This window comes from Thalassophryne amazonica, chromosome 15, assembly GCF_902500255.1.
Source record: "Thalassophryne amazonica chromosome 15, fThaAma1.1, whole genome shotgun sequence".
Classification (NCBI taxonomy): Eukaryota; Metazoa; Chordata; class Actinopteri; order Batrachoidiformes; family Batrachoididae; genus Thalassophryne; species Thalassophryne amazonica.
Window position 1 is genome coordinate 7037291 of NC_047117.1, and position 27161 is coordinate 7064451.

At 43.2% G+C, this 27161-nt stretch overlaps 1 protein-coding gene across 1 annotated transcript; it reads right to left on the reverse strand.

Annotated features, from left to right (window-relative positions):
• Nucleotides 1–1998: 1998 nt before the first annotated feature.
• Nucleotides 1999–14264, reverse strand: LOC117526739 (E3 ubiquitin/ISG15 ligase TRIM25-like). The gene is given in 10 exon segments (XM_034188806.1): nucleotides 1999–2568; nucleotides 3890–3967; nucleotides 4385–4459; nucleotides 5363–5401; nucleotides 7146–7305; nucleotides 8377–8450; nucleotides 8453–8528; nucleotides 9931–10011; nucleotides 11209–11304; nucleotides 13530–14264. Coding segments are annotated over 10 exon segments (1821 nt in total). The 5' UTR covers nucleotides 14124–14264; the 3' UTR covers nucleotides 1999–2020.
• Between the last annotated feature and the right edge of the window lie 12897 nt (nucleotides 14265–27161).

Here is a 27161-nt window from a genome sequence, read left to right on the forward strand (position 1 = left end):
TCACATAAAAAAAAACAAAAACAGATAGAACATCATTCATATGTTTAAGTCTCAGTTTATTGTGAAGATATTGACAGGAAAAAGAATCGGCCACAAATACTTATATGAAAGAGTGCAGAAAGGTTAAAGCACGTGAGCAGTTCCTGTTCCAGCGCTGCATTAATGCACTTCATGGCAAAAAAGTAAAAGAAAGAGTCTGCCCTGCTTTGAAATGACCTGCCACGTCAGCCTCATTTGGCAAAACAATTGCTTTTGAATCAGCTTCAATTTACAATCATCTTCAAGTTACAATTTCTGTCTGAGTGTGGTACATTTCACACCAGCCTTTTTGATTCAACTGGACATTTAAAAACAGATGTGATGTAAAAATATGCATATGTCATCTTCGCATTTAAAACGGTTAATCGTCTGCAAACAGTTTGGTTTAGAAGCCTCGCACAGTGCTCGGTCAAACGATGACGACATTCTGGAAGATGCAGCACCATTTCGAAGGAAGACTTCAACAAGGCGCAAAACAGCAAACAACTTGACAAAAAGCCATGAGACGGCTCAGGGTCGCACCTGGACATGGTCACTGGATGATGATGAAAACTTGAGAGCTGATTTTTGCCCTCAACTGCACAAAAGTGTTTCCATCACTAACCCAGCTAACTAACCCAACACAGATGTTACAACCAGAAATGCAAAACTGTTACAGAACGACACTCACCAGCTGTGATACACAAGTAGACACCAAAAACTACATGAAAATCCGATTTGTCTTTTTTTTTTTTTTTTTTTTTACATGAGGCAGTTTGACATTTCAGAATTGAAATTTCATGTCAAATTGTTTTAAGGCTGCAGGTGTAAATTTTCAGACTTTAGAATGGCTTACAAAATGTTAAAAATAAGAAGAACAATGTTCACCTGAATGACTCTTCTTAAAAAATGCAATTTAAACTGCCTTTCTCAGATTAAAAATATATTTTAAAATGTCTTAAAATCATTTTAAAACAGTTTTCCATCTTTTAAGAACTAGTTTCTCTGTAATCAACTTTGCTAAAGACCATTTAAGACAGTTTACACCACATTTAGGCCCTCAAAGCCCATTTAAAATAAGACGTGCGGTTTAAAATGTCCGACGCATTATGGTCCTCAAAGCACCAAAACGAAATAAAAAATAAATAAAAATAAAAACAAATCAGTCTTCAAATCTCTGCATTAAAAAAACTGGAAAAAGACCATATTTGCCAATTTAACTTGAAGTGATTTAAATGATCAGATAAGCAAAATTGTTGACCATTCCTTCTCTACTAGCCAGTGATTTGTTTTCTCACATTATTGTTGCCATCGTGCTGGATTTTAAAGAATCTGAACCAGAATGTTTATCCAGGAGATAAATACAGAAATTAGCAGATTCAGATAAAAGTTCTCGGTAAGTATAGCAGGAATGTAAAGCAAAATATCCTGATTGTTTTTCAATTATTTTGTAAATTTTGTTTTTAATGAGTATCAATACATTAATGATGTAAATTGGATATTTAACAAATATCAGCTCCGTTAGAAATTTGCATGAGCAGCAATAACTGAGAATGAAAACCTGCAGTCTAATCTAATGCAAACTTTAATATTAATATTTTCATTAAGTTTTCTACATCAAGTAGGCAGTTTGATTTTTTTTTTTTTTTAATCTCTTGTGGCTTTTCAAGTAGGCGGAGGTGAACAATGTTTAAATATCCAGCCAGTCACCATTTGAAGCTGAAAGCAAACAAATAAATGCAACCAGTGATGTGGTAAAATATGGTTCATTACCACTTTCAGGGGCGGAGCCATAATTTTCTGATCATGATCAGTCATCTGAAAAATGGCATTTTTGCATGTAACGTGGTCCCGGCCTCAGTGTTGGCTACAGTAACCCTGTAAGTCGTGTTTGTACCAGTTATAAGCATGAAACAAGAAAAAAAAAAACCAATATATATATATATATATATATATATATATATATATATATAGCGTCCATGTTGGGACATGGGGGGCAGGGCTAGGTCGGGTTTCTTCCCTCATGAGGACAGAGCAATAGGGTGGAGTCCAGGTCCAGGCGGAAGGCCGGATAAAGCGGCTGAGTGAATGGACAGCGGAAAGTGTGGAGCAGCAGCACTGTGTCCGAAACACTGTAGAAGGTCAGCGCCCCCTTGTGGCGCTCCAGCAACACTCCGATCCTGGGGCAGGGTGGCGCAGCCACCGTGGTCTTTCGGTTGTTGTGCCAGGCAGCATACCCAGTGTGTGTACACCTAAGCCGCCATGAGTTCTCATTGCGTCCCAGCAGACAGGGCTTTCCACCGCCCTTACGTCCGATGCCGCGGTAGGTAACGCCGATGTCGACCCAACCTCCACCACGCCACTCCACCTCCCAGTAGCTGGCGGTGCCCATCTGGCCCTCCTTGCAGAGGACCTGTGCGACAGAGTCAAAGCGCTGAGGGTGAGGGGGGTACGGCTGTGGCTCCTCACCGCAGTGCGCCCCCTGGAGCGCCTCAAGCAGAACCAGGGTTGGGTGAGCCGTGTCAAGGTCAAAGGACAGATGACATGAATCTGATAAGGGGGGGAAGAAAGTCAAAAACAAGTAGTAACGTGAAAATCTCAAATTTTTAATCCATCAGAACATTTTATCATCCTACAATTTGAAAAAGGCACAACAAATTTGTTAAAAAAAAAAATCAAACCTGACCAATATATGGGTTGGCCAATAAAATCGGCTATTATTAAAGGATTATTAACTGAGCGTGGGATCTGTATGGGAAATATCAGACTGAGGTGTTGACAATACGGACTGAGCATTTAGTGAGGTCCGTGCGTACAGAAATTTTATATATATATATATATATATATATATATATATATATATATATATATATATATATATATATATATTTACGGTATCGCCCAAATATGAAACCTGCTGACAGTTTTGGGCTCGTAGTCAGACCTGTTCGCTTTCTTCACCTCCATGAAGAACTTGCTAACAGATGGTCCGGTCGTTAGCTTAACAGATGGTCCGGTCATTAGCTGGTAAGCTTTCAATCTGTGTGTTTTTTCTGATACTGTTTAGATATTTAAGGAGTATGTTAATGTCTAACTTGGTTTTTCTAATTGTATTTTTAGCTTTCTGGTTGGTAACAAATGTGATACACAATCCAGACTGATTGTCGTGGTAACAGTCTAATATGGGAAAATATCAGACCGGAAATCAGCCAATCAGAGCTCGAGTAGCGACGTAGCCATATAATAAGATTTTTTTCATGAAAATATCAGTATCGGTGTTATTTTTGCTGGCATGAAGAAACTTTTATCTTACTGAATAAACGATGCAGAAAAACATTTTGGCTGTTGCAAAAAAAAATGTTATTATGTAATTGTCCAGCAGATGGTGATCTTATGGCATTAGTTACTATGCTGTCAACATGGCTGGAACCCCCATCACCCCTTAGTCATCTTAGCTACAGGAGACAGCACAAAAGAGACCAACTGCTATTCGCTGACAAACATAGTGGCTGTTTTACAGTATCAAGACAAGTGGTTGCTATGCTGCCAGGAAAGCGGGGCCAAAATACACAAGACACGATGCGACACGGCAACTGCCAATCAAAGTGAAGGTAGTCCAAGATAGCAGAATATGCTCCTAAACAGCTGTATTTCTGTATAAATCTAATTTTTGACTTTTCTCACTTAGATTTTATAAAAGGTAGTAAAAAATAAACACTTTCATTTATCGGCAGATATATCGGTATCATGACTATATTACTACCTAGCGTCAGTATTGACCACCTAAAATGGGCTCGATTCAGGATCCACAGGGCTGCACGGACACGGGCAAAGTATCCATGCAGATGCGTGCGCACGTTTGCGTACTTACACCTGAGAAAAGCCGCTCTCATCCTCTGATCTCCCGGCTGCAGAGACAAAGATGACAGCAAAAATGACGCCGGCGCCGCTGTTTGGGGGCGAATAAGACAAAACAGAGACATCGATGCTCAAAACCTTCATCCAATAACAGACAAACAAAGTGGACAGGAAGGCGAAGGAAGGAAGTGAAGAGAGAGGAAAAAATAAATAAACAAATAAATCACAAAACCCCCCCAAAATTCATCCATTCCATTTTTTTTTCTGGAAATCATAAACACCAAGTCGGACATAAGAGACATAAACACAAAACGTGATGAAGAATTACTAATAGTATGTGTATGATGTGATGCATGCATATTCACAGAGATGAATTATCACCTGTCAGTGCTCAGTGAAGTCAGAATGTCAGATAGTTTGTGAAGAAAAGAAGCCAAAACCAGCCATTTGTCCTTGTTAAGGGATAAATACACCCAAACCCCCAAAACAAAACCGGATGGCCACTTACCCCTCATGGGATTAAACCACCGAGACAGTTTAGGTTTCGTTTGCTGAGGTTTGGGCATCTCCGCTCTTCCACCACCTCCCAAATATAACGGACAAGAATTTACATTTGAATTTATTATTAAACCTAACAGCAAGACTTAAGATTAAATATGAGTAGAGGCTAAATATACAGCAGTACTATGAAAAAAAAAAATCCTTGGCATAATAATAATTATAGTCATGGCAAACCCTCGGTGGCGAGAACGATAGTCTCTTGGTCAATTCCTGGAAGGGATGGTAGAATTCTACCTCCAGGGTTGATCAGGAGATGCCTCTGCGTGGGTCAGTTAAACATAGGAATGTCGTTGTGCGCCGCCAAACACATAGTCCTTGACAGATTCTTAGCACGGTCTGACGGCTGGGAAATCCCAGACGCTCAGGGTGTGAGGACCTGCTGTGGCCTTCTTCAAAGCCATTGGGTTACAAGCCTTCACTTCCTGATGAATAGTTGAGGACTTCTTGTTTCACCAAAGCCCCATTACCCGTCTCATATTCAAGGTTCCTGTTGGGCCATCATGGGTACCATAGAGGCCACGGCGCACACAAGGTTCCCATCATACTTCACCCTAACAGGCAATCCCCTACTTGAGCCATTACCCAGGTGTCATGATTCAGAGGAGGGTTGGATTTTGAGACCCAATAATTATAGTAACAAGGATGCTGTTGTTGGCATTGATATCATTAGAGAGCCAAAAAACTAATTTGTAGCGGAGCGCCAACACTGGATCAATTAGTCTAAATGTAATTGTTTGGTCCGTGACCAAAGATCTCACAGCAGTGCTGGAGGAGAGCCAGAGTGCCTTGTTTTAGGCGTCACCTCGTACTCTTGGGCATGAATAATTAAGTCCTTTGCTGTCTGTCAGTGTGAAAACCTGCAGCCTCGGGCCTCGACCCGTCACTTACGCTATGTGCCAGTGGCTCTCGAGTTTCTTATGCTTACCTTTTGCACACTCTCCACCGGACACATAGTTCTCGTTAACTGCAAAACAAAGCCAAACCTCAGTGTAAAGGTGAGTGCACGTACGCATGCCCGCACACACATACAGCTCAGATCAATTTTTTTTTTTTATTTCATTTGAAAAATCTTTACATGCATGTCTAGAACTTAAGTATTAAGTATTAATAACAAGTATTTTGAACCTTCATGTTGAGGCAAGCACCTGTTTGTTGGTTTCTTGACAGGATTACCATAAAATGAACAAAGTAACGATCGGGGGAGTTTAGGGGAGATGATGGTCTAGTGCTTAATCATTGGGCTTGAGACCAGAGGATCCTCGGTTCAAGTCCCAGCCTGACTGGAAAATCACTAAGGGCCCTTGGGCAAGGTCCTTAATCCCCTAGTTGCTGCCGGTGTGTAGTGAACACCTTGTATGGCGGCACCCTCAGTAGGGTGAATGTGAAGCATTATTGTAAAGCGCTTTGAGCATCTGATACAGATGGAAAGTGCTATATAAATGCAGTCCATTTACAGTACAAACCTGTCCATTGTGAAACTGATCAAGAAAAAAAATGTAAGCATGGTTTTGTTTAATTTTCAAGTTTTGAACATTTGAGATGCATTCATTTGCTGCTCAACTCCACACTTCTTCAACAGGCTTCAACAAAAAAAGGTCTAATATGACAGAATTTCTGTCATTTCACAGTAACGTCTCACACACACACACACACACACACACACACACACACACACACACACACACACACACACACACACACACACACACACACACACACACACACACACACACACACACACACACACACACACACACACACACACACACACACCAGAAGGTGCTGTGGGGCGTTCAGCTCAACATTGCTCATGGTCCCCTTAGACGGGGTAATGAGAATCAGAACAGTGCTTTTCCATCCACATTGGGACTCAAACCCATGATTTGACATTTGTTAACTTCATCAAATTGAGTCTCAGTTTGGTTTAAACCAACAGACTCATCTGAACCACAATTAAAGTCCTTCAAATGTGTTTTAAACTGGTTTAAATGGACAAATGCCTGGGAATCAAACCAACAACCCTTTGGTTGACAGACAATTTGCTGTTGCCCCTGAGCTACAGTCACCCAGCCTTGACATGTCTTCACTGTGAAACCACACGTGTTGGTTTAACCACTACTTCAGCATTCCCAGACTCAATGTAAATGCACAGTCTGAATGAAGGGTCAAGAAGTGACCATGGTTCAGGTCGCAGAGCTGCCATTTGTCCAGAAACCAAAAGGCTTGAGGACTGATACCAAACAAGGTGTCCTGCTGCAGGACACTGAACCTCAAAGTAAGTTCTATCTAAGCCCTGTGGTGCTGATGTCCTGATGGTGCTGGTGTTTATCCCTGGGGAAAAACACCAGCACCATCAGGACATCATCGGTAGAGGGAAATGGGTGAGAGTCCACAAGTCCCCACTGGATCAGATGCCAGTCCAACACAGGTTACTTCTCCAGCCAAGGACGGTACCCATTCACAGCTGGGTGGACTGGGAGAATGCAGATTATGGCTTGTCAAAGGACACAGACAGACAGTGTGAACAGGTATCAAACCCATGTCTACATATTGGTAGCCCAACATGTTGGGTAATTGGGGATAGTCAATTAAAGTCAATTACAAAATAAATAAGTCAGAGAGGATTCACATCAGGCTGTAAAACATCATGACCTGATCCTGCAGACGGGTTCAGGACGATCCTGTAAAAAACGTCAACTGTGAAGTACCTGCACGGCTGATCTTGTCCACCTCCTCCCTGCAGACCTCCTCTATGCGGCTGCGGAGGTGGCACAGCGCTCCTCTGGCGGCGCTGAAGGTCTCTACGGGCAGACTCGGGGATCTGGAGTGCCGACTGGTGGTCAGAGGGATGCACAGCAGGGGAGCCACCTTGGCGTCATGACAGAAGAGGAGGAAGGAACGATGAAGGGAATAAAAAATCCAGACTCTGCCCCGCCCACCTGAATCGACTCTACAATTAAACTCAAAAACCGCACGTAAGCAGGCGCCAACTTTTTCCGATGCTGACGTGCTGTTTCCTCGCACTCGCTCCCTTCACCTACACACCAACATCTGTGAGGTTTTATGAGCTCTTATGACCTGATGCATTAGTCAGGATGGATGATTACACCAAACACAAGAACTGGAAACGTATTAGTTCCCTTCGAGAGATCAAACTTCGAGAATGAGAATGTTTATGTCTGCGTACTAATGCAGCACCGCTGGACACATTAACAGATCAGCAGCAGCATCTCAAAGAATTTCATTTCTTCAGTTCAGCTTAAAAGCAAAGTTCTGAGATATGATCCGGTGCGACCAAACATAGCGCCGGTCAAAGAGTCCGAGAGAATCCAGGGTTCCTTCTTTTGTCTTTTATAACCGTTTGCATCGTCCTCATCAAACTATAATTTGAGTGTTTGTTTTTCTGTTCCTATCCTCATCCTCTCACCCTTTGGCCAATTTGTACCAAACCTGGTGTGTATAAATGATGATGAACCTCAGCATTGGATTTAAAGGGTTCACTTTGACAAAGGTCAAGGTCAAAGAATTTGATTTTCAACCTGATTTGGACTAAACGTGGCAGACACATGTCATAGTCCATGAGTCCTGTATATCAGAAATTGCATCAAGAAGGACATCTGAGATAAAACTTGTGCCAAATAAACAAGCACATCCAAATGGGATTCGCTGCGGTGACCCCTAATAAAATGGGAAAAGCTAAAAAGAAAGACCTACGGACCATGAAATTCTATCCTGAACAACGAGACCACATCTTAATTGATACTATACTTACCCTACCTATCTGCTCTGACCCTTAGGATCTTTATGTCCATGGGTGGGTACTAATGCCAGAGGTCGAAATTAGTGTTCGAACAATAGCAAACTGGAATCCTTAGAATTGACAATCACCCTGTTATACCTTCATGCAACCCCACTGTCCTCATTGGCTTTCCACCTCACCTGTAGAAAATGGGCGTTGTCCTCCATTTGCAGAAGCTGACTGAACTCATCGTCTCTCTTCTTCAGCTCCTCCAGTCTTTTTCAAGCATCTCGATGTCTCGTTCGGCTCTTCCCACCAAAGCTCTCTCCCTCGCCTCCAGCCTTGCACGAACCTACGACACACGACTAACGCATCAGGTATTTGGGCCCTCAAACCCGGCCAATGCTACAGTGTTGACCTAACCTTTAGATGGACCTATAAAAACAACTCAAACATGAAATCTTCACACTTTAAAATGTCATCATACCAACAATGACTGACCTTCCAGCACTGGACTACAGGGAAAATTATTTTTGTTTGCAGGTTTACTTGTTTTTTAGGTGGCAGCACTATCATCACCCATAAACACAACTGGCAACCTGCCATCATCATCTCCATCACCCCACATGCCACCTGCCTAAAAACAACAACAAAAAAAACATTCTGGGGCACCGCAAAGTACCCATCTGAACTAAAGTCCGATCTCCTTCACAAGTCCAGTTCATCTTTACAATGTTGAACATGACAGTCTCTTCCAGGAACCAGCAACATTTTAGGAACTTAACATTTGCATTGTTAGTTTACACCAGTGAACCCAGAACCATCTGTTCCTGAGCTAAAACTATTTACATTATGTAAGTGCAGTTTCTTTTCCAAACTTTACAAAGCACTGTAGGTACTCTGGTGCTACGGGAACGTCTTCTGCTCTCCCTGTTTTCACTCATCTATGTAGGTACGGTAGGTTGGACTTTATCTTGACAGCCTGGTCCTGTACGATCTCCTGCTATGCTCCTTTCTCGTCATCGTGTTTCTGGCAAATCAGTCACACTGTGAAAACCCTGCTAACCTTCTATATTTAGCCCGGCTTAGAATGTTCCCAGTGGGATGCTTTGTCCCCCTGGGGGCCAGAATGGGACAGAAACTACTCAATGGAGCAAAACAAAAACAGGTTTCCAGATTCTGCCTGGTGGTTCTTATATACCTCCAAAATAATGTTTTTGGAGGCTATAACAAAGCAGCATTGATGTCCCATCCTGGACAATGGAGCAAACCTGATGGTATTTTAATCATGGTGCAAGTCCAACCAGGGAAATTCCTGGAGGAACCACATAGTTCCTCCCTAAAGATAGGTAAGATACTTCCTAATCAAGTTTCAAACTACTTGTGCAAAGCTTTTAATAACTGCTTGTGCTGCTTCCCTGACAGTAGTCACAGACAGCCATCAATCATCTCCACATTTGACCCATATGACCTTAATGGGTCAACACGGGGGGGGGGGGGGGCTCGTTACAACCTTCAGACGAGCATCAGATCAACAGTCACTAACATCAACGTAAATGATGTCTGAGGCATCAAGTGTGCCACTGAGTCTAGCAGGGACCCACCAACAAACCCAAGAGAGGCTGTGGTCCAAAGTGGGGCGATGATGCAGAGGACAGTGACGTTCCAGACACCGAACCCTTAAACCACCGATGATGCACATCTGAACCATGTGTCATACTAAACTTAAGGCTTCTACAATTGGCGTTGCGTACCTCTGCCTTGGTTTTCTCCAGACGTAGAGCCATATCAGCAAACAGAGCCTCACTGTCCTCCAGGACAGCTGAGGCCGACACCTAAAACACACAGTCGCAGAAGGATTAGGACCAAGTCTGGGCTTCTTCTTCTGGGAAAATGTTATTTTCGGAGATATTAAGAACACTGAGGGAAATAATTTGGTGGTCTAATAAGAACAAACAGAAAATAAGCCGATGAATGGAGAGGCCTTGATGTGTCACAGGAGGAGGAGGAGGAGTTGGAGTACTCCTAACTGGAAGAACAAAGGATTGGCTCCAACTGGAACTTAAATTAGCTTTGCAATGGAAACTGATACTGAAGAGCTCCCGGGACAGACAGAGAGGCACGCCACCGTGCACGCCGGCTCTATTTATAACCTTTTAGCTCACACATTAGTTACCATCACAGTATAGATTACAACACATTACGGCGCCACCACTACAACTCTACTCAACGCCGGGATCACAACAGGAAACTGTTTCATCATCATCATCACCACACTCAGAGTAAAAGTGAATTCAGCGTGTGCAAGAAATATTAAATCAACATTATACCAACCAAACCCTTTTGATATTTGTTAAAGTCGTCTGTATAATATTAATAACTTCATTCATACAGAAATTGAAATCATCTATTTCAGATTATTAAATGTGAATTTTTTTCACAATAACGTGTTATGATCAAAACAAAATATTTATAAGAGTCATCTTGGATTCTGGAGAACACCGATTGACATTTTTCACCATTTCTGGACATTTCATGGAGCCAACATCTACTTTGTTAATGAAGAAAACAATCTATCAATTAATAGATTATTGTTATTTGCAGCCCCATTGACCAATCATATAAGCGTGATATTCATTTATGTAATTTGCATTTAGATGGATTTTCTTCAAAACTGTTCGAGGTACGGTCTATAATATTGGACTACAAAAAGCACCTAATGATCAGGTGGCAGATCTTGCTGAGACTTTGTGCTCCATGGGGGTGACGAGGGTGAGGTAGGTGTTAGGAAAAGACCTCAAAAAGAAGCAGAGGAAGAAGAAGAAAGTCCTATACAGGCAATGATGCCCACCGGTGTCTGAGCTTATCACCCAGATGAGGGTCTACAAGTCCATCCTGGATTGGACATCATCCCATCATAGGTTATGTCCCCAGGAAAGACCGGTACCCAGTTACAGCTGGGTGGACTGGCAGCGTCTTCTCCAAGGATAAATAGTAATAACGATAAACTTCCAAGCTTTTCTGTGCATCACCTTCAGGGTCTCCAGGTTTTGTTGAAACTCCTCTAGCTCTCTCTCCCCACTCTGGATCCTTCCCTGAACCATCTTCTGAGACTCCTGGAGCTGCACCTGACACAAACACATCAACAAGGTGGGTTCACAAACAAAATCAGACAGAAACATTTTGTTCCTTTAAGTTCACAGAGTCCTAAACACAACAGAGATGCAGTACGAGGTAAACCCAATCTGATCCCAGACCTTCTTACTGTCAGAAACTCAGACACAACAAAACCACTTTAATCATGTTAATAACTGGTTTGGTTCTTGTTCTGGCTTATTAACATGTTTGACATTTTACTGATAATCTCACAAACAAATTCATATTTATTAATTTGTATAGTGCAAATTCACAACAGGGTCACCTCAAGGCGCTTCACACGGCACAATTCAAAAACGGAACAAAATGAATTCAAAGATCAAAAAGCACATTAAAACAGTAAAAAGAATAAAAAAAAAAACACATAAAAACATAATATACTAATGATAAGCCCTGGAAAACAGATGGGTCTTAAGTTGAGACAAGTCTCCACAGAATCCAACTGCCTTATTTGTGCAGGGAGATCATTCCACAGAGCAGGGGCACGGTAGGAGAAAGCTCTGTAACCCGCAGACTTTTTATTCACCCTAGGAACACAAAGAAGTCCTGCACCCTGCAAACGCAAGGCCTGAGTCGGTACGTAGGGCTCAACTAGGTCAGCCAGGTAGGGAGGTGCCAGTCTGTGAACAATTTTATAGACCATAAACAAGTCCTGTAATCTTCACCAGTCCAGGTCCACATACCCTGCACTACCTTCAACGCCCGTGCCACTACGTGCAAGTTAAGGCAGCCAACTAGCTGGTTTATGTAACTCGCTTTGCAACAGTAGCTGGTGTTGGGCGCCGCCTGCTCCTCTGAGCAGAGTACCACCAGGTACCACTGCACCATAGTAACCAGGAAGTGCAAAGTGGTATTTGGCCGTCCCAAGTAGGGTGTCACTTCCAAACATTGGAATATGAAAACCTGATAAATGACCTATTTTACACAGTTTAAGGTTCTGATTAAGATGAGGGATAAACTTTAAGTTTTCTGAAATGTCAAATAAATAAATAAGACTGGAAATTTGAATAATACTTCTGCTTCTGTACCACGGCTTTGTGCTAGAACAGAATTCCAATGTGGTCCAGGTCCAATTCCAAAATATTTACAGAAATTTACACAATACCACGAGTGTTACTGGATGCCGCCCTTTTAAAATCATGATGGTCCACGAGCCAGAGAGGCTGGTCGCTGCCACTCAGGGTGGCAAAACCTCTGATATGGCATTTTGGTCACCTACATATAGGGACTTGGAAAAATATATGGTAGTCATGGCAGGCTTGCAGCTGTAACCACGTAGGGTTAAAGAAGGATGACACAGAGGTCAAAAACTTAGAAATGCACCAATCATATGTGTGCACAGTATTTATGACTGAATGTTATGGAGTTATGAGGTAAAAAAAAAAAAAAAAAAAAAGGTTGACAAGGTCAATTTCAGTTTGTACAGGGGTCAAAAATTAAAGTTATTCCAAGTTTAGGAAAAAATAAATAAATAAAAAACCCAATAGGATGAATAATTGGAATACTTTTGACCTTCCCAAATGCCTGATGTCCAATGTCAAGCAAGGTTAATATCGACTGCATTCTACTATGTTTTGGAATCCTCTTAGCACATCCAGCATTTTGCATCACTTTTTGATACCCCCCCCCACCCCCCAAACACACACACATCTCCCCTAATCTATTGGGCTGGAGTCCAAACTATATCTTTATGGATTCTTTGATCAGGTGTATAATGTGGTGCACTTTTCAATATCACTGGAACATTTTTTACATGTTGATTCTTGTGTAAACATTCATTAGTCCCTTTCTGGCTGGGATGGCCACCGTACACACAGTCAATATTAACTAGGGATATACAGACACGCACACTCAGGCACTCTAGTGTTGAGGATGCAATTGGCTGAAGAAGGCCAAGGGCTTCCACCAGGCTGCAGCAAATCCATGGTTATTTTAGAGATGGTGGGATGGACCGGTCATCTGCCTGGGTGGTTGCCGTCCAGGGCACAAGGTGGTTTTGTGGTGTTGTGGATGCACACTTGACTTGATACCAGTACATTTAAGTTTTGCCACCTTAAGAGGTAGAGACACGCCCACTTTCAGGGGTGTGGCCCGAATCCAGCATTCACATGTGTCTGGACCCCACACCAATCAACTAAACCCCAGCAGGTTCTGGAGGCAGTTTCCTGAATTTTGGACCCCGGGGCGGGACGCGTACCTGTCTCCTGGCTCTCTGCGCCTCGGTTCCGTGCGCCTCCTCCCGGTCGGCCTCGCACAGCAGACAGTCTCCGCACCACTCGGCTCCACCGCCGCCGCCGCCCTCCGGCTCCAGGCCGAGGCGGTGCTGCGCGCACAGCCGCTCCGACAGACTGTCCACCGCCTCCACCAGCTTGTGCCGCCGCAGCGTGCTCACCTCCCGGTGCGGCAGCACGTGCGGCTCACAGAAGGAGGCCAGGCAGACCAGGCACGAGCGCACCGCCCGCAGCCTGCCCTCTGCCGGGCAGAAGTCGCAAGGAACCTCGCCGGCTCCGCCCAGGTAGAGCTCCGGCGGCGCCGTCACCGCCTCGCTCACCTTCAGCTTGTCCACCACCTCGGCCAGCACCGTGTTCCGGCGCAGCACCGGCCGCGGGCTGAACGCCTCCCGGCACTGCGGGCAGCTGAAGTGTCCGGACTCCGCCTGGTCCCAGTAGCCGCTGACGCACGCCATGCAGTAGGTGTGTCCGCACGGGATGGACACCGGGTCCTTCAGGATGTCCAGGCAGATGGGACACCGGAACTGTCTCTCCGTCACCGAGATGTTGGCATGGGCCATCTCTCCGGCGCCTCCGGAGCTCCTTCTGCCGGTGTTTCTTTCTCGCTGCGCCTCCGTGAAGATTCCGGTCGGTGTGGCGTTGTGATGGAGGCGGGACCACGTTCGCTTTTTCCGCGATGTCACCCCGCCCACTTCCCCGCGGGTTCGAAATTCCCTCAACTGTGTTTTACAGGCGATTAAAAAAACGAGATTCGACAACATCCACCGCAGCCACTTAAACCCTTAATTATTATTTAATAAGTTTGCACGCTGTTATGTGACAGAAATAAACGGAACTCAAACTTATGAACTTTAACTTCACTTCAATGTGTCTCTTTTGCATCGAGTCGCTTTGACACGGCGGGATGAAGGATTTCCTTCAGCAGAAATACCCCAAACAAACAAACAAACAAACTAATAATCTGACGGTTTAATTGATCTGTGGGGTTGAATATGAAATTAACACACTGCCATCTAGTGGTCACGCAGTGTCACATCATCTATATGTTACTCCGTGTGACATGAAGAAAAAATAATAGGACTGTTTTTGTTTTTTGCATTTTGAGGATAAAGTAGAAATGTTGAAAATAAATTTGAAGATATTGCAAGAATAAAAGTCAAAATATCGAAAATAAAGTTAAAAGACTATTGAGAATAAAGCCCAAATGTCCAAACATGCATTTGTGGATGGAACAAGGTTACATCCAAGTTAGGCCTAAAAATACATCAAGGGCGCATGAAGTGTCTGAAGAAGCCAGTTCGCATTGACCACTGTCTATTGAGAGAGAGGGCAAATAAGGCGAATGAGGCTCAGTGGCAGGATGCAACCCACAGTCCACTGAGCATCAACATCCCAATGGCTGAGGGTGACTCAAGGACATCAGGTGACAAACTCGAACCTAACCAGCCACAGCCTGTGATGGAGAGGAACATCCAAGACCACAGACATGTGAAGTGGCTAAAATCTTGCAGCAAAAAAAAAAAAAAAAGTGGGCATCAGTTAACACTGACCTGGTAAATATCTTAGAAAGACTTAAAGGAACAGTGGTGAAGAAACTGGAGAAAATGGGTGATCTGATCTACTCCTATGGAGTAGAAAGATTCCGAGTAAAACAACCGAGAAACTGATCCCACCCAAATCCAGAAGACAGCAAGAGATTGAACAACTTGTCAAGGAAAGATGACAACTGCGGAAGCAATGGAAAAAGGCCTCAGCAGAGGAGGGAATAGCTATTGACCTCTTGCAAGTACATCTCAAGGGTCACTTAGTGAGCCTGCAGAGAGCTGAAAACCTCAGAACTCGGCGTAAGAGAAAGGAGAAGGCAAGAACGGTCTTCTATAAAGATCCCTTCAGATACGTTAAAGGTTTGTTCTTAAAGGAGAAGAGCGAGTTTCGTCTGGAGCCAAAAACGAAGATGGAAGACCATCTGAGAACAACATACAAGGTCTGTTAGAAAAGTATCGTACCTTTTTATTTTTTTCAAAAACCATATGGATTTGAATCACGTGTGATTGCTTCAGCCAAGCTTGAACCTTCGTGCGCATGCGTGAGTTTTGTCACGCATGTCGGTTGCGTCATTCACCTGTGAGCGCGCCTTGTGGGAGGAGTGCTCCACCCCCCTCATCGGATTTCTGTTTGTGCGGAAAATGGCTGAACGGTTGGAGCAGCGCTATTGCATTAAATTCTGTCAGAAACTTGGTGACAGCCAAGTGGAAACGATTGGGAAAATCCAGACGGCTTTCGGAGATGAAGCTATGAGCACCACACGGATTAAGGAGTGGTACAACCGGTTTAAAGACGGCCGCGTAACGGTGGAGAGCGAGCCGCGCTCCAGTTGACCTTCAACATGCCGAAATGAGATCGTTTCCAAAGTGAACGCTGTGGTGATGCGGGACCGTCGAGTGACCATCCGAGAAATTGCGGAGGAAGTGGACATTAGTACTTTTTTGGCACATTCCATCGTGACAGAAGATTTGGGCATGAAGCGAGTGGCTGCGAAATTCGTGCCGAGGTTGCTGACGGTGGAGCAAAAGCACCTCCGTGTTGAAGTCTCACAGGACATGCTGGACTCCATTCACACTGATCCCAGCTTTATGGACACCATTATAACCGGTGATGAGTCCTGGGTGTACAGGTATGACCGGAAACCAAATTCCCAGTCGTCACAGTGGAAGCATTCCACGTCGCCACGACCGAAGAAGGCACGCCAAGTTGCACAGCAATGTGAAGGTAATGCTGACTGTTTTTTTTTTTACTCCTGCGGTGTGGTACACCACGAGTACTCACCACAGGGTCAAACAGTAACAAAGGAGTATTACAGGGATGTCCTCCGTCGCCTCCGTAATGCTGTACGGCGCAAGAGACCGGAGTTGTGGGCCACAGGAAATTGGCGCCTCCACCACGACAATGCTCCAGCACATTCCTCGAACTTAATTCAGACTTTTTTGTCTCAAAACCAAACTCCTGTGGTTCCACAGGCTCCATACTCTCCTGACATGGCCCCTTGCGACTTCTGGCTGTTCCCAAAAATTAAAAGACCATTAAAAGGAACGCGTTTTGAGACGAGAGATTACATCATGGCTGCAATGACGGCGGAGCTGCGCTCCATCCCGAAAGAGGCTTTTTTGGAATGCTTCCAATAGTGGCGACACCACTGGGAGAAGTGTGTGGAGTCCCAAGGAGACTACTTCGAGGGTGATTAGTTTCCACCCTCCAGGTGAGCCAGTTTTTTTTTTTCCCCCTGCCAAAGGTCCGATACTTTTCTAACAGACCTCGTACACAGACTGCCAAGACTCGAAAAGAGGGAAATACCATCAGACATGCCACCAGTACCCCAGCCAGACCACCCAATGGATGACAGCCCCCCACGGTGGAGTGAGGTTGTGAATGCAATTAAGAAGGTAAGGACCGCTTCAACTCCTGGACCAAATGGAGTTCCATATAAAGTGTACAAAAAATGCTCCCGATGTCTTGAGGTTTTCGTTGGAAACAGATGAAAGTGGTGTGGTCAAAGAAAACCATCACAAAACAAGGCTAAGAGCAGTGGGTGTGATGATACCTAAGGAAAAGGACGCCTCAAAAATTGACCAATTTCGACAGATCAGTCTCCTGAATGTGGAAGGGAAGGTCTCTTTGGCATCATTGCACAAAGATTGTCAAACTACCTAAAACTGAATGCCTGATTGACACAACAGTGCAGAATGCTGGAATACCAGGTTTCCAGGATGCTTAGAAACACACAAGTGTCATATGGCAGTCGAATCCAATCTGCAAAACAGGAAGAAGAGATCTGCATGTCTTATTCCTGGACCTAGCCAATGCTTTTGGTTCCATACCCCATTCTCTCATCTGGTCAGACTTCAATTTCTTTCATGTGCCAAAGAACATCAACAGACTTGGTTAGAACTACTTCCAGGATTTGCAATTCTGTATAACAACAACAGAATACCACCATCATGGCAATTACTGGAAGTGGGTATAATGGCGGGGTGTGCAATCTCCCCATTGGCCTTCACCATGGCGATGGAAGTAATCATCCGGGCTTCCAAGTGGGTGGTAGGAAGAGAACGCTTGCAGGGTGGACAGCGATTGCCACCCATTCGTGCCTATATGGACGACCTGACAACCCTGACCTCTACCATTCCATGTACCAAGCGCTTACTGAAGAAGCTTCATGATAAAATGGGCTTGTATGACGTTCAAACCCACCAAATCCAGGAGTATATCCATAATCAGAGGAAAACTCGACCAGAGATTCCACATTGGCGAAACACCTATTCAAATGGTCTCAGAGCAGCCAGTCAAGAGCTTTGGACGTTGGTATAACCAATGTCTCAAAGACTCAGGCCAGGGTAATCAGCTGTGGGAGGAAGCCACTACAGGTTCTATCACAATAGACAAGACCCCACTTCCTGGCAAGCTGAAGCTGTGGTGTCTGCAGTTTGGACTGCTCCCCCATCTAATGTGGCCCTTAATGGTCTACGAAGTCCCAATCACCAAAGTCGAGAAAATGGAGAGGACCATCAATTCCTACATAAAGAAATGGCTTGGACTCCCGCAATGCCTCAGCAGTGTTGGCTTGTATGGACATGTTGCTTTGGAACTGCCTGTGTCCAGCCTCATAGAATATAAGTGCGCTACAGCGAGACTGAATATGAACTTTAACTGACTCCCAGGGATGCAGCAATAGGAGCACTGCACCCGATTAGCAACTGTAGGAAAATGGATTCCAGCAGAGGCCGTGAAACAAGCAAAATCTGCTCTCAGGCACAGAGACATCATGGGGCAAGTACAACATGGAACAGCAGGACTTGGATTTGGTGCAAGTCGAACAACTTGGCATAAGGCTACATCCATCGAGAGAAGGAAACTAGTGGTTGAGGAAATTCGGCGACAAGAGGAGGCAGAAAGGAGTACAAAGGCAGTCTCACAGGCCAAACAAGGATAGTGGACCAGGTGGGAAAACCTAGAACATCGGAAGCTCACATGAAGGGATATTTGGGAAGCAGACTTAGCTTCATCATCAGACCTACCTATGATGTTCTTCCAACTCCCAAAAACCTTCACCAGTGGAGAGGAGAAGATTCCTCATGTGTGCTTTGCCAAACACCTGCAACATTGACGCACATCCTAACTGGGTGCAAAACCAGCCTGTCGCAAGGCTGTTACACCTGGAGGCATAATCAGGTCCTGCACCAGCTAGCCAGCATCCCTGAAGAAAGAAGAAATGAAATCAGTGCCCTCCCTCGCTTGACGTGTGGAGCTCCAAGCACCACCCACTTTGTGAGAACAGGAGAACGTCCACCCAAAGCATTGGCAAGAACGAACACCTCCCTCCTTGACCTCGCCCAAGACTGGCAAATGTAGGTCGACCTTGGCCACAAACTCGTCTTTCCAGCAGAGTAGTAGCACTACTCTCATGCCAGACCTAGCTGCTGTTGAAGAGGCATATAGCGAAAACATCTGAAGTACGCTGAATTAGCAGCCCAGGCAGAACAGCGCAACTGGACTACCAGGTGTCTCCTTTAGAAGTTGGTTGCAGAGGGTTTGTTGCCAAAACCACAACCAGGTTACTGCAGAGGATGGGAGGGAAAGGACATGCCTTCCACCAAGCAGTGAAGGCACTTTCAGAGGCGGCGGAGCGAAGCAGCAATTGGCTGTGGATGAAAAGGAAAGATAATAACTGGGCTATGAGATGACTGGCGAGGGGTTGAGACAGAGAGGGGCACACTGGGATGCCAGGTGTTGCCGTTGAGCCCTCCGGAGGTGTTATGGGCTTAAATCAAAGAAACACTGAAGATGGAGGGTGCCCATCTGATGACCCAATGATGTTGACACCCCTTTCCCACTCCAGACACGAAGTAATAAGCTGTGCTGATGATTCATTCAAGGGATTGTTACATCAAGTCCTTAAAACTTTAATAATCTGACATTTTATTGACCTGTGGGGTTGAATATAAAATTAACACATTGCCATCTAGTGGTCACGCAGTGTCACATCATCTATATGTTACTCCGTGTGACATGAAGAAAAAAAATAATAGGAGTGTTTTTGTTTATTGCATTTTGAGGATAAGTAGAAATGTTGAAAATAAATTTGAAGATATTTCAAGATAAAAGTCAAAATATCGAAAATAAAGTTAAGACTATTGAGAATAAAGCCCAAATGTCCAGAATAAAGTACCCCCCATCAAAATATCTTCCTCCACACACACAAACATATATATATTGTATGTATATATGTATGTGTATATATATATATATATATTTTTTTTTTGTTGAGTATATATATATATAATATATATATATAATATATATATATATATATATATATATATATTTATTATATATATAATATATATAGTATATAGTATAATATATATCAATCAATCAATATAAGATTGTTTTCACTCCGAACTTGGCCTACGCAATCGGAGCTGTAATTTTCCAGGTATATATGTATATACATCATTTTTATGTGGTCCTAATACTCTTTCTTACCTCCCAGGTCTTTGGTGGATTTCCACATGACCTGATATGTGGCTGAAGGTCAACTGTCTTTAAAGGGTTTGTGTTGGCAAAGGGGTCAAAGGTTAAAATTCAGATTTTTAAATTTTTTTCACTCCAGTATCCACCAAACTTGGCACACACATACGGAGCTGTAATTCTCCAGGTGATATAAACCTTTCCAAAGGTTAAATCTCTGGGCTGAAGGGCATTGGGGTCAAAGGTCCTGTTTGTAGGTTTGCCCCTCACAGGTGCTTTTACTGAGTTTGACCAAACTTGGTCTGTAGGTTGATTCTGAATTTGCCCTTAAAGAACTCATGTGCCCAGTGATTAACATTTGGCTGAGCTGATCTCAGTTGTTATTGTCGAAACACTTCTGTTTGTGTGCAAAGTTTAGTGAACTCTGAAAATTTTTCACAATCCGACCCTTAAAAAAACAAAACAAAAAACAAACATCTATGACGCATCGCGACCACAAGCCAGAAGGCTTGACTTCCTGAAGTGCCCGTGCTCGACTGGCCGTTCTGACGTCTGACAGTTTGACTTTTATGTCGTTGACCACATGAATTGAATTTCAGCAGGAGACTGAAGGTGAAGGAGGGGATTTTCAGGTACTTAAGCTCTGCTCCGGCTGAGCTGTATCACAGGGGTCACCTTACCCACCGGCCCAGTTAAGTGTTCTCTGCCGAAGCCTCAGATTGTCAGCTGAGAGCTCCATATCTCCTTAAATGCAGCCGCTCTCACTTCTGGAAAGGATTTAATTATTATTTATTTTAAAGGATTTTCAGGAAGAGTGTTTATTCCGAGCTTGACTAAGCAGAGCAAATTGGATAATGAAAAAATATCAGATCTTCAGTGTAAGTTTGGGCAAAAATTTGTAAACATTGACAGGATCAGCATGCGGTTGTCTAGTCAGAGGGGGGGACAGTCCACTAGTCCTAGGGTCCATTGGTCCTAACCTCTTTATATTTATTTGATGGTGTATATTACAACCCCAAACTGCACTCAAAAAAACTGATGCATTGGATGAACTCAGTTCAATTACGTGCAGGATTTCCTTGTAATTAAGTGCATCCATGCAAGATAATTTAATTTAGTCGGGTTTAGGAAATTCTGCACATAATTGAATTGAGTTCATCCAAAGAGCCATTTTTGAGTGTGATTTTAAAGTTCACAAATAAATGTAATCCTTTCAAACAGCCAACAAACCAGATCCAGTTTTCTTCAATTTACAAAAATAAAACATATGCTTCTTTTGACATACACCATTAATCACCTTTACTTGTACTGTTGTCTAGAATCTGTTGAATTAAAAATCACAAATAATGGTAATTCACCATAATTAAATGTAATAATTTTTTTTTTTTTTAATTGTCACACTTTGTAACATTGTTTGTAACCTAGTTTAGTGGCAGCATATAGCCTACCATAAATGGTAAAAGCAACTTCATCATGCGCTCCATAATGCTAGGACTAGGTCTAGTGGACCCTAGGACTAGTGGGAAGTTCCCCTCGTGGGGGAGATACTGTTCAGACCTGATTTTCAAATCCAGCTCAACCTAAACAAACATTCAAACTCAATCTGGCTCAAGCCATACGTGTGTGGATCTGGATGTTAGAGATGTGCAGACGTCAGAGTGCAAGCAGTAGATTTTCTTGTTGAGAAGGTGCACCAGATAAAGAAGACTGTGTTTGCTGTCTTTGCCTTTTCAGCCCCACAGAGTGTCACAAAGGTGGGGAGGACGCTGTGGGTGCACGGAGTGAGGAGGTTCGACCTCATGATCCCTGAGTTAGCCGCGTTTCTAGCCACATTTACATTCAGACCTCAGCGAATACCACTCAAATCTGGCTCCACTGACTCGGTGCAACCGTTCAGATTCAGAAAAAAGCCTACTGGCTTGAGCTAATTCCAGTATAATATTAAGGCTTTTGCCAGATATCTAGCATCTCTGCCTGGGAAAAAAGTGCCACATTGGGTTAAAACGTGCAACATTCTGTTACGTGGCAGCACTCCTTGCGGGTCGCTGCGTAGAACACCTTGTATAACACCTAAATTGATTCTTGTCATTTGATTGGTGGATTTTGTGTCACCTGGCATTATTTGTCCTGTTGTACTGAAAAATAGTCCTTTGTATGATTTAAATCATTTTTACTGCAGTTTGGTCTCTTTTACTGTTCATTTTTAATGCAGTTTGGTTTCTTTTACTGTTCATTTTGGTTCCACACACTTGAGGAAACAGATATTTTACAATATAATGGAGTTGATTTTACACTATAAGTATGATAGAACTAATTTAACATGAGTAGAACAGATTTTACACTGTAACAAAGTTTATTTTACACTGTTTGAGTGGGACTCACTGCAGAGCTTTTTTTTACTCTACAAAAATTACTCTGTATTTCAACACTGTCAAAAGTGTATCTTTAAGTCAGGACCAGTGGGAATGATAGAAATGTAGTAACAGTGTTAATTTGAACACTATGTGAGTTGAATCAACACTGAGCATTTTGACTGTATACGGACACTAAATAGATCTTTTATATTTAATTGTAATTTAACCCAACTTCTTGATTCCTTTTGTTGAGAAAATCACCAAATCAGTGCTCTATTACTCAGTAATGACACTAATTAAATCCCACTTACACATCCTCACTTGTGTGTCTGTGAGATTTCTCGAACCGTGGTACTTGAGTACAGTCCAAGTCTCAGAGCTGAAAGCCGGCAGACAGACAAAGCCCTGAAAGGGGGTCTGGTCCCTGGACTCCCCTGGTCTTTTGTTCACACTGGGGCTGTGATGTACTTACTGTTTTAGAAAGGGCCCTTTTCAGCTGGGCCGTAAGACGATCTTGGACCTTTCCTAGCCGGGGTGTGCCCCGGGCGTCTCTGATTTACCTGTGGGATCGTGAGAGGCGGGGCAGGGTGAGCAGGTATGCGCCGAGCCGGGTAGCAGCGCAGGGCGGCTGAGAGAGCAGCTGGTCAGTGGGAGAGAGAGAGAACTAGAGAAAGGAGGGGAGGGATGGAGAGATGGATGTAAGGCGAGAACGCTGAGAAAGGACAAACAAACAAAGGTGGCGATGAGGGTCAGAGGTGAATTAATTGTATCGAGCTCTTTCTCTTTTTGGCAACAGTCTCCAGAGAATTTAGCACAGGGAATAGGAGACAGCGGACGAATCCAGCTTTGAGAACCAAACCACCTCAGTAACACCTGGATTTGTTGCTCCTCTATAGTTTGACTTTGTTTTCTTTACATTTTCTTTATAATTCCTGATCAGGCATACCGCAAATGATGTCACATCCCAAAAAGATATGGAGATAAACATCACATTTTTGTTTCAGATCCTGACAGTCAAAGTTAAGACATTTGGATCAAAGGAAAGGATCAAAGATGGAGATCAAGATCAAAGTTAAGCAATCAGGATCTAAGTTCATGATCCAAAATGATCAAAGTTAAGCAATCGGGATCTAAGATTATGATCAAAGATGAAGACTAAAATCACAGTTATGCAATCAGGATCTAAGGTCATGATCAAAGATAAAGACTAAGATCAAACTTAAGCAATCAGGCTGTAAGATGATGATCAAAGATGAAGTTCAAGATCAAAGTTAAGCAATCAGGATCTAAGGTCATGACCAAAGACGAAGATAAAGATCAGAGTTAAGCAATCAGGATCTAAGGTCATGATCAAAGATAAAGATCAAGATTAAAGTTAAGCAATCAGGATCTAAGTTCATGATCCAAAATGATCAAAGTTAAGCAATCAGGATCTAAGATTATGATCAAAGATGAAGCTCAGCATCAAAGTTAAGCAATCAGGATCTAAGGTCATTACCAAAGATGAAGACTAAAATCACAGTTATGCAATCAGGATCTAAGGTCATGATCAAAGATAAAGACTAAGATCAAAGTTAAGCAATCAGGCTCTAAGGTGATGATCAAAGATGAAGTTCAAGATCAAAGTTAAGCAATCAGGATCTAATGTCATGACCAAAGATGAAGATAAAGATCAAAGTTAAGCAATCAGGATCTAAGGTCATGATCAAAGATAAAGATGAAGATCAAAGTTAAGCAATCAGGATCTAAGGTAATGATCAAAGATAAAGATGAAGATCAAAGTTAAGCAATCAGGCTGCAAGGCAGAGGTCTCAAATCGGTTCCAGAAAGGGCTGAGAGGGTGCAGGCTTTTTGTGCAACCACCCACTCCAGCAGGTGATTTCACTGATTAACTGATTGCACCTGCTAATCAGTGAAATCACCTGCTGGAGTGGGTGGTTGCACAGAAAGCCTGCACCCTCTTGGCCCTTTCTGGAACCGGTTTGAGACCTCTGCTGTAAGGTGATGATCAAAGGTGAAGATCAAGATCAAAGTACAAGACCATCACCTCGGGGAGGTGATAGTCAAGTGGTTAAGGCGTTGGGATTGAGACCAGAAGAGCCTTGGTTTAAATCCCAGCCTGATTGGAAAATCACTAAGGGCCCATGGGCAAGGTCTTTAATCCCCTATTGCTCCCAGTGTGTAGTGAGCGCCTTGTATGGCAGCACCCTCACACTGGGGTGAATGTGAGGCATTATTTGTAAAGCTCTTTGAACGTCTGATGCAGATGGAAAAGTGCCATATAAATGCAGTCCATTTAAAGTTAAACAATCAGGATCTAAGGTCATGACCAAAGATGAAGATAAAGATCAAAGTTAAGCAATCAGGATCTAAGACCGGGATCACATATGAATGATTAGTACCAAAGGTTAGCAATCAGAATCAAAGATCAAGACCAAAGCTTGCTGATAATGTTCAAAGGTCAAGGATGGGGATCAAAGCTTGGTGGTCAGAATAACAGATCATCAATCAGAATCAAAGAATGTTAGAGGTTAATCAATCCTCTTATAATGAAGAAAGCGATAAAAGGAAATGTCAGAGATTAAACATGGAGGACGGTTGGACCTCTGCAGAGATATGAACTCTGCGAGGATCCTTTTTTAAAATTCTTTAACTTTCTACAGGAAAGTGAAATGAGATATCTCCATGACTTAAAAGAGATACGTGCTACGCGAGTACTCGTTTATTGAATCATCACAGATGATTTTTTGTTGCCGTGTTTTTGGTAAAAGGGAAGTGCAGACTTTTGTGTAACAGCACTTTTTGGTGCTGCAGAGGAAGGAAGGAGGCGGAGTGTTTGCTGCGGTTTGCAGTTTCTGATTCAGTGAACATGTGACACCAGCCTCAGCGGGTTGTGACGAAGTTTTCTGTTGTGTTGTTTGTGATTGAATCTTATTTTTTGTGTATGTTTTTCCAGCACTTTGTGTAGTGCAGTTCAGATTCTGTTTTCTTCATCTTTTTCCAGCTCACGTGTCTTCACATCACTTTTTTTAAACTGACATTTTCATCATCTCTTTTCATCACGTTCCAGTGACGCTGACCTACTTTTCTGCTCCTTCTTGGATATTTTTCCTGCTTTTGATGTTCCTGAGATTCTTTCATTCCTTATTCCGTCTGTCTTTGTAACTCCACACATCCATCTCCACATTCTCATGGTTTTCCTCCTGCACTCCCTTCACTGCGTGCGTCTCGGCCCCATACCCCACCGCTGGCCTGACAAACCTGACCTTTAACCCTTGCCTTAATTCTTGGGTACTACTCCTGATAATCCACGATAATCTGAGTAGGTTTTCAGTATCAGTGACGGCGGCTAAACCTCACAATCCAGCCTCAGTTTGGCGAATGCAGAATTGTCTGGTGGCCATCAAAGGGTGGGTGCAGCCGGATGGTGAAGCGGTGAACTCTGAACTCCCCCAGCCTACCTCAGAACATGAGTGAGAGACATATAAATAAAGATACCAGTTGGATGTCATCCAGGAAACAAGATTCATTGTTGGGAAACCTATTGCTGAGAAATACACAACTGGAACATGACATACATGGACAGATACATTTGTCTATTGATCGATTATCGATTGATCAATGTCCCTCTACATGTATGTTTTGTATGATAGACAGATATATCTATCTATAGATATCCCACCGCCTTCAAACTTCACTGTTGGTGTGGTGTTTTTGGGGTGATGTGCAGTGACATTTGACCTCCAAACACAGTGTGTATTATGGGTCAGGCCATGGCTGTTGAATGCACTGCTTCTTGTTTTCTTTCAAAACAATTGTCCCTGCTAATTCCAGGTCTTTCTGAAGCTCTCCACAAGTGGTCCTTGGTTATTGGACAACTCTTCTGATACTTCTTTTCACTCCTCTGTCAGACATCTTGTGAGAAGCACGTGGTTGTGGTGAAATTATGTTCTTCCACATTCAGAATTTTAGTATCGTTCTGTGAAAATGCCGTCAGTATGTTTTGCAATAAGGTTGGGAAGATCTTGAGAGTGTTCTTTGCTTTTACCCATCATGAGATGGTTTTTGTGTGACACCTTGATTATGAGACACTTTTTTTTTTTTATCAGCCATCAGTTGGGACTGAATCATCTGATATTAATTTGCACCAACAAGGGGCAGGATTGTGTTCTAATTGCTGATAGATCTCATCTGGTGTCTTGGCTTTTCATGTCTTTTTGCACCTCCCTTTCTTCAAGTGTTCAATACTTTTTTCCTTTGTCATTTCACATTATTACACATAATTTATGGACATCTAGGGTTTGATTTCTTTGAATGTGTGAATTACTTGCATTTACTTAGTTAGTTAGTTACTGACATCTGATGAAAATGCAGGAGTTGCTGTGCAATAGTAGTCAGTAAACAACACTCCAACAGCTAAAAGGTCTCTCTGGCCACAGGGTCTGAGCCTTCTGGTTAGAGCATCTGCCTCCTATGCTGGAGATTGTGGGTTCATGTCCCGAGGGAAGCTAGTGGGAAGAGTCAACACAATGAAGAGAGTACAGTCGAGGATGTGACAGATGAAAACGTCACACACACACACGTGTATATATATATATATATATATATATATATATAGAGAGAGAGAGAGAGAGAGAGAGAGAGATTTGATGATTTGGTGAAAGAAAACCCTCTTCTATCCTCAAAACATGCACTATCCACAATTTCTCCAATCACAGC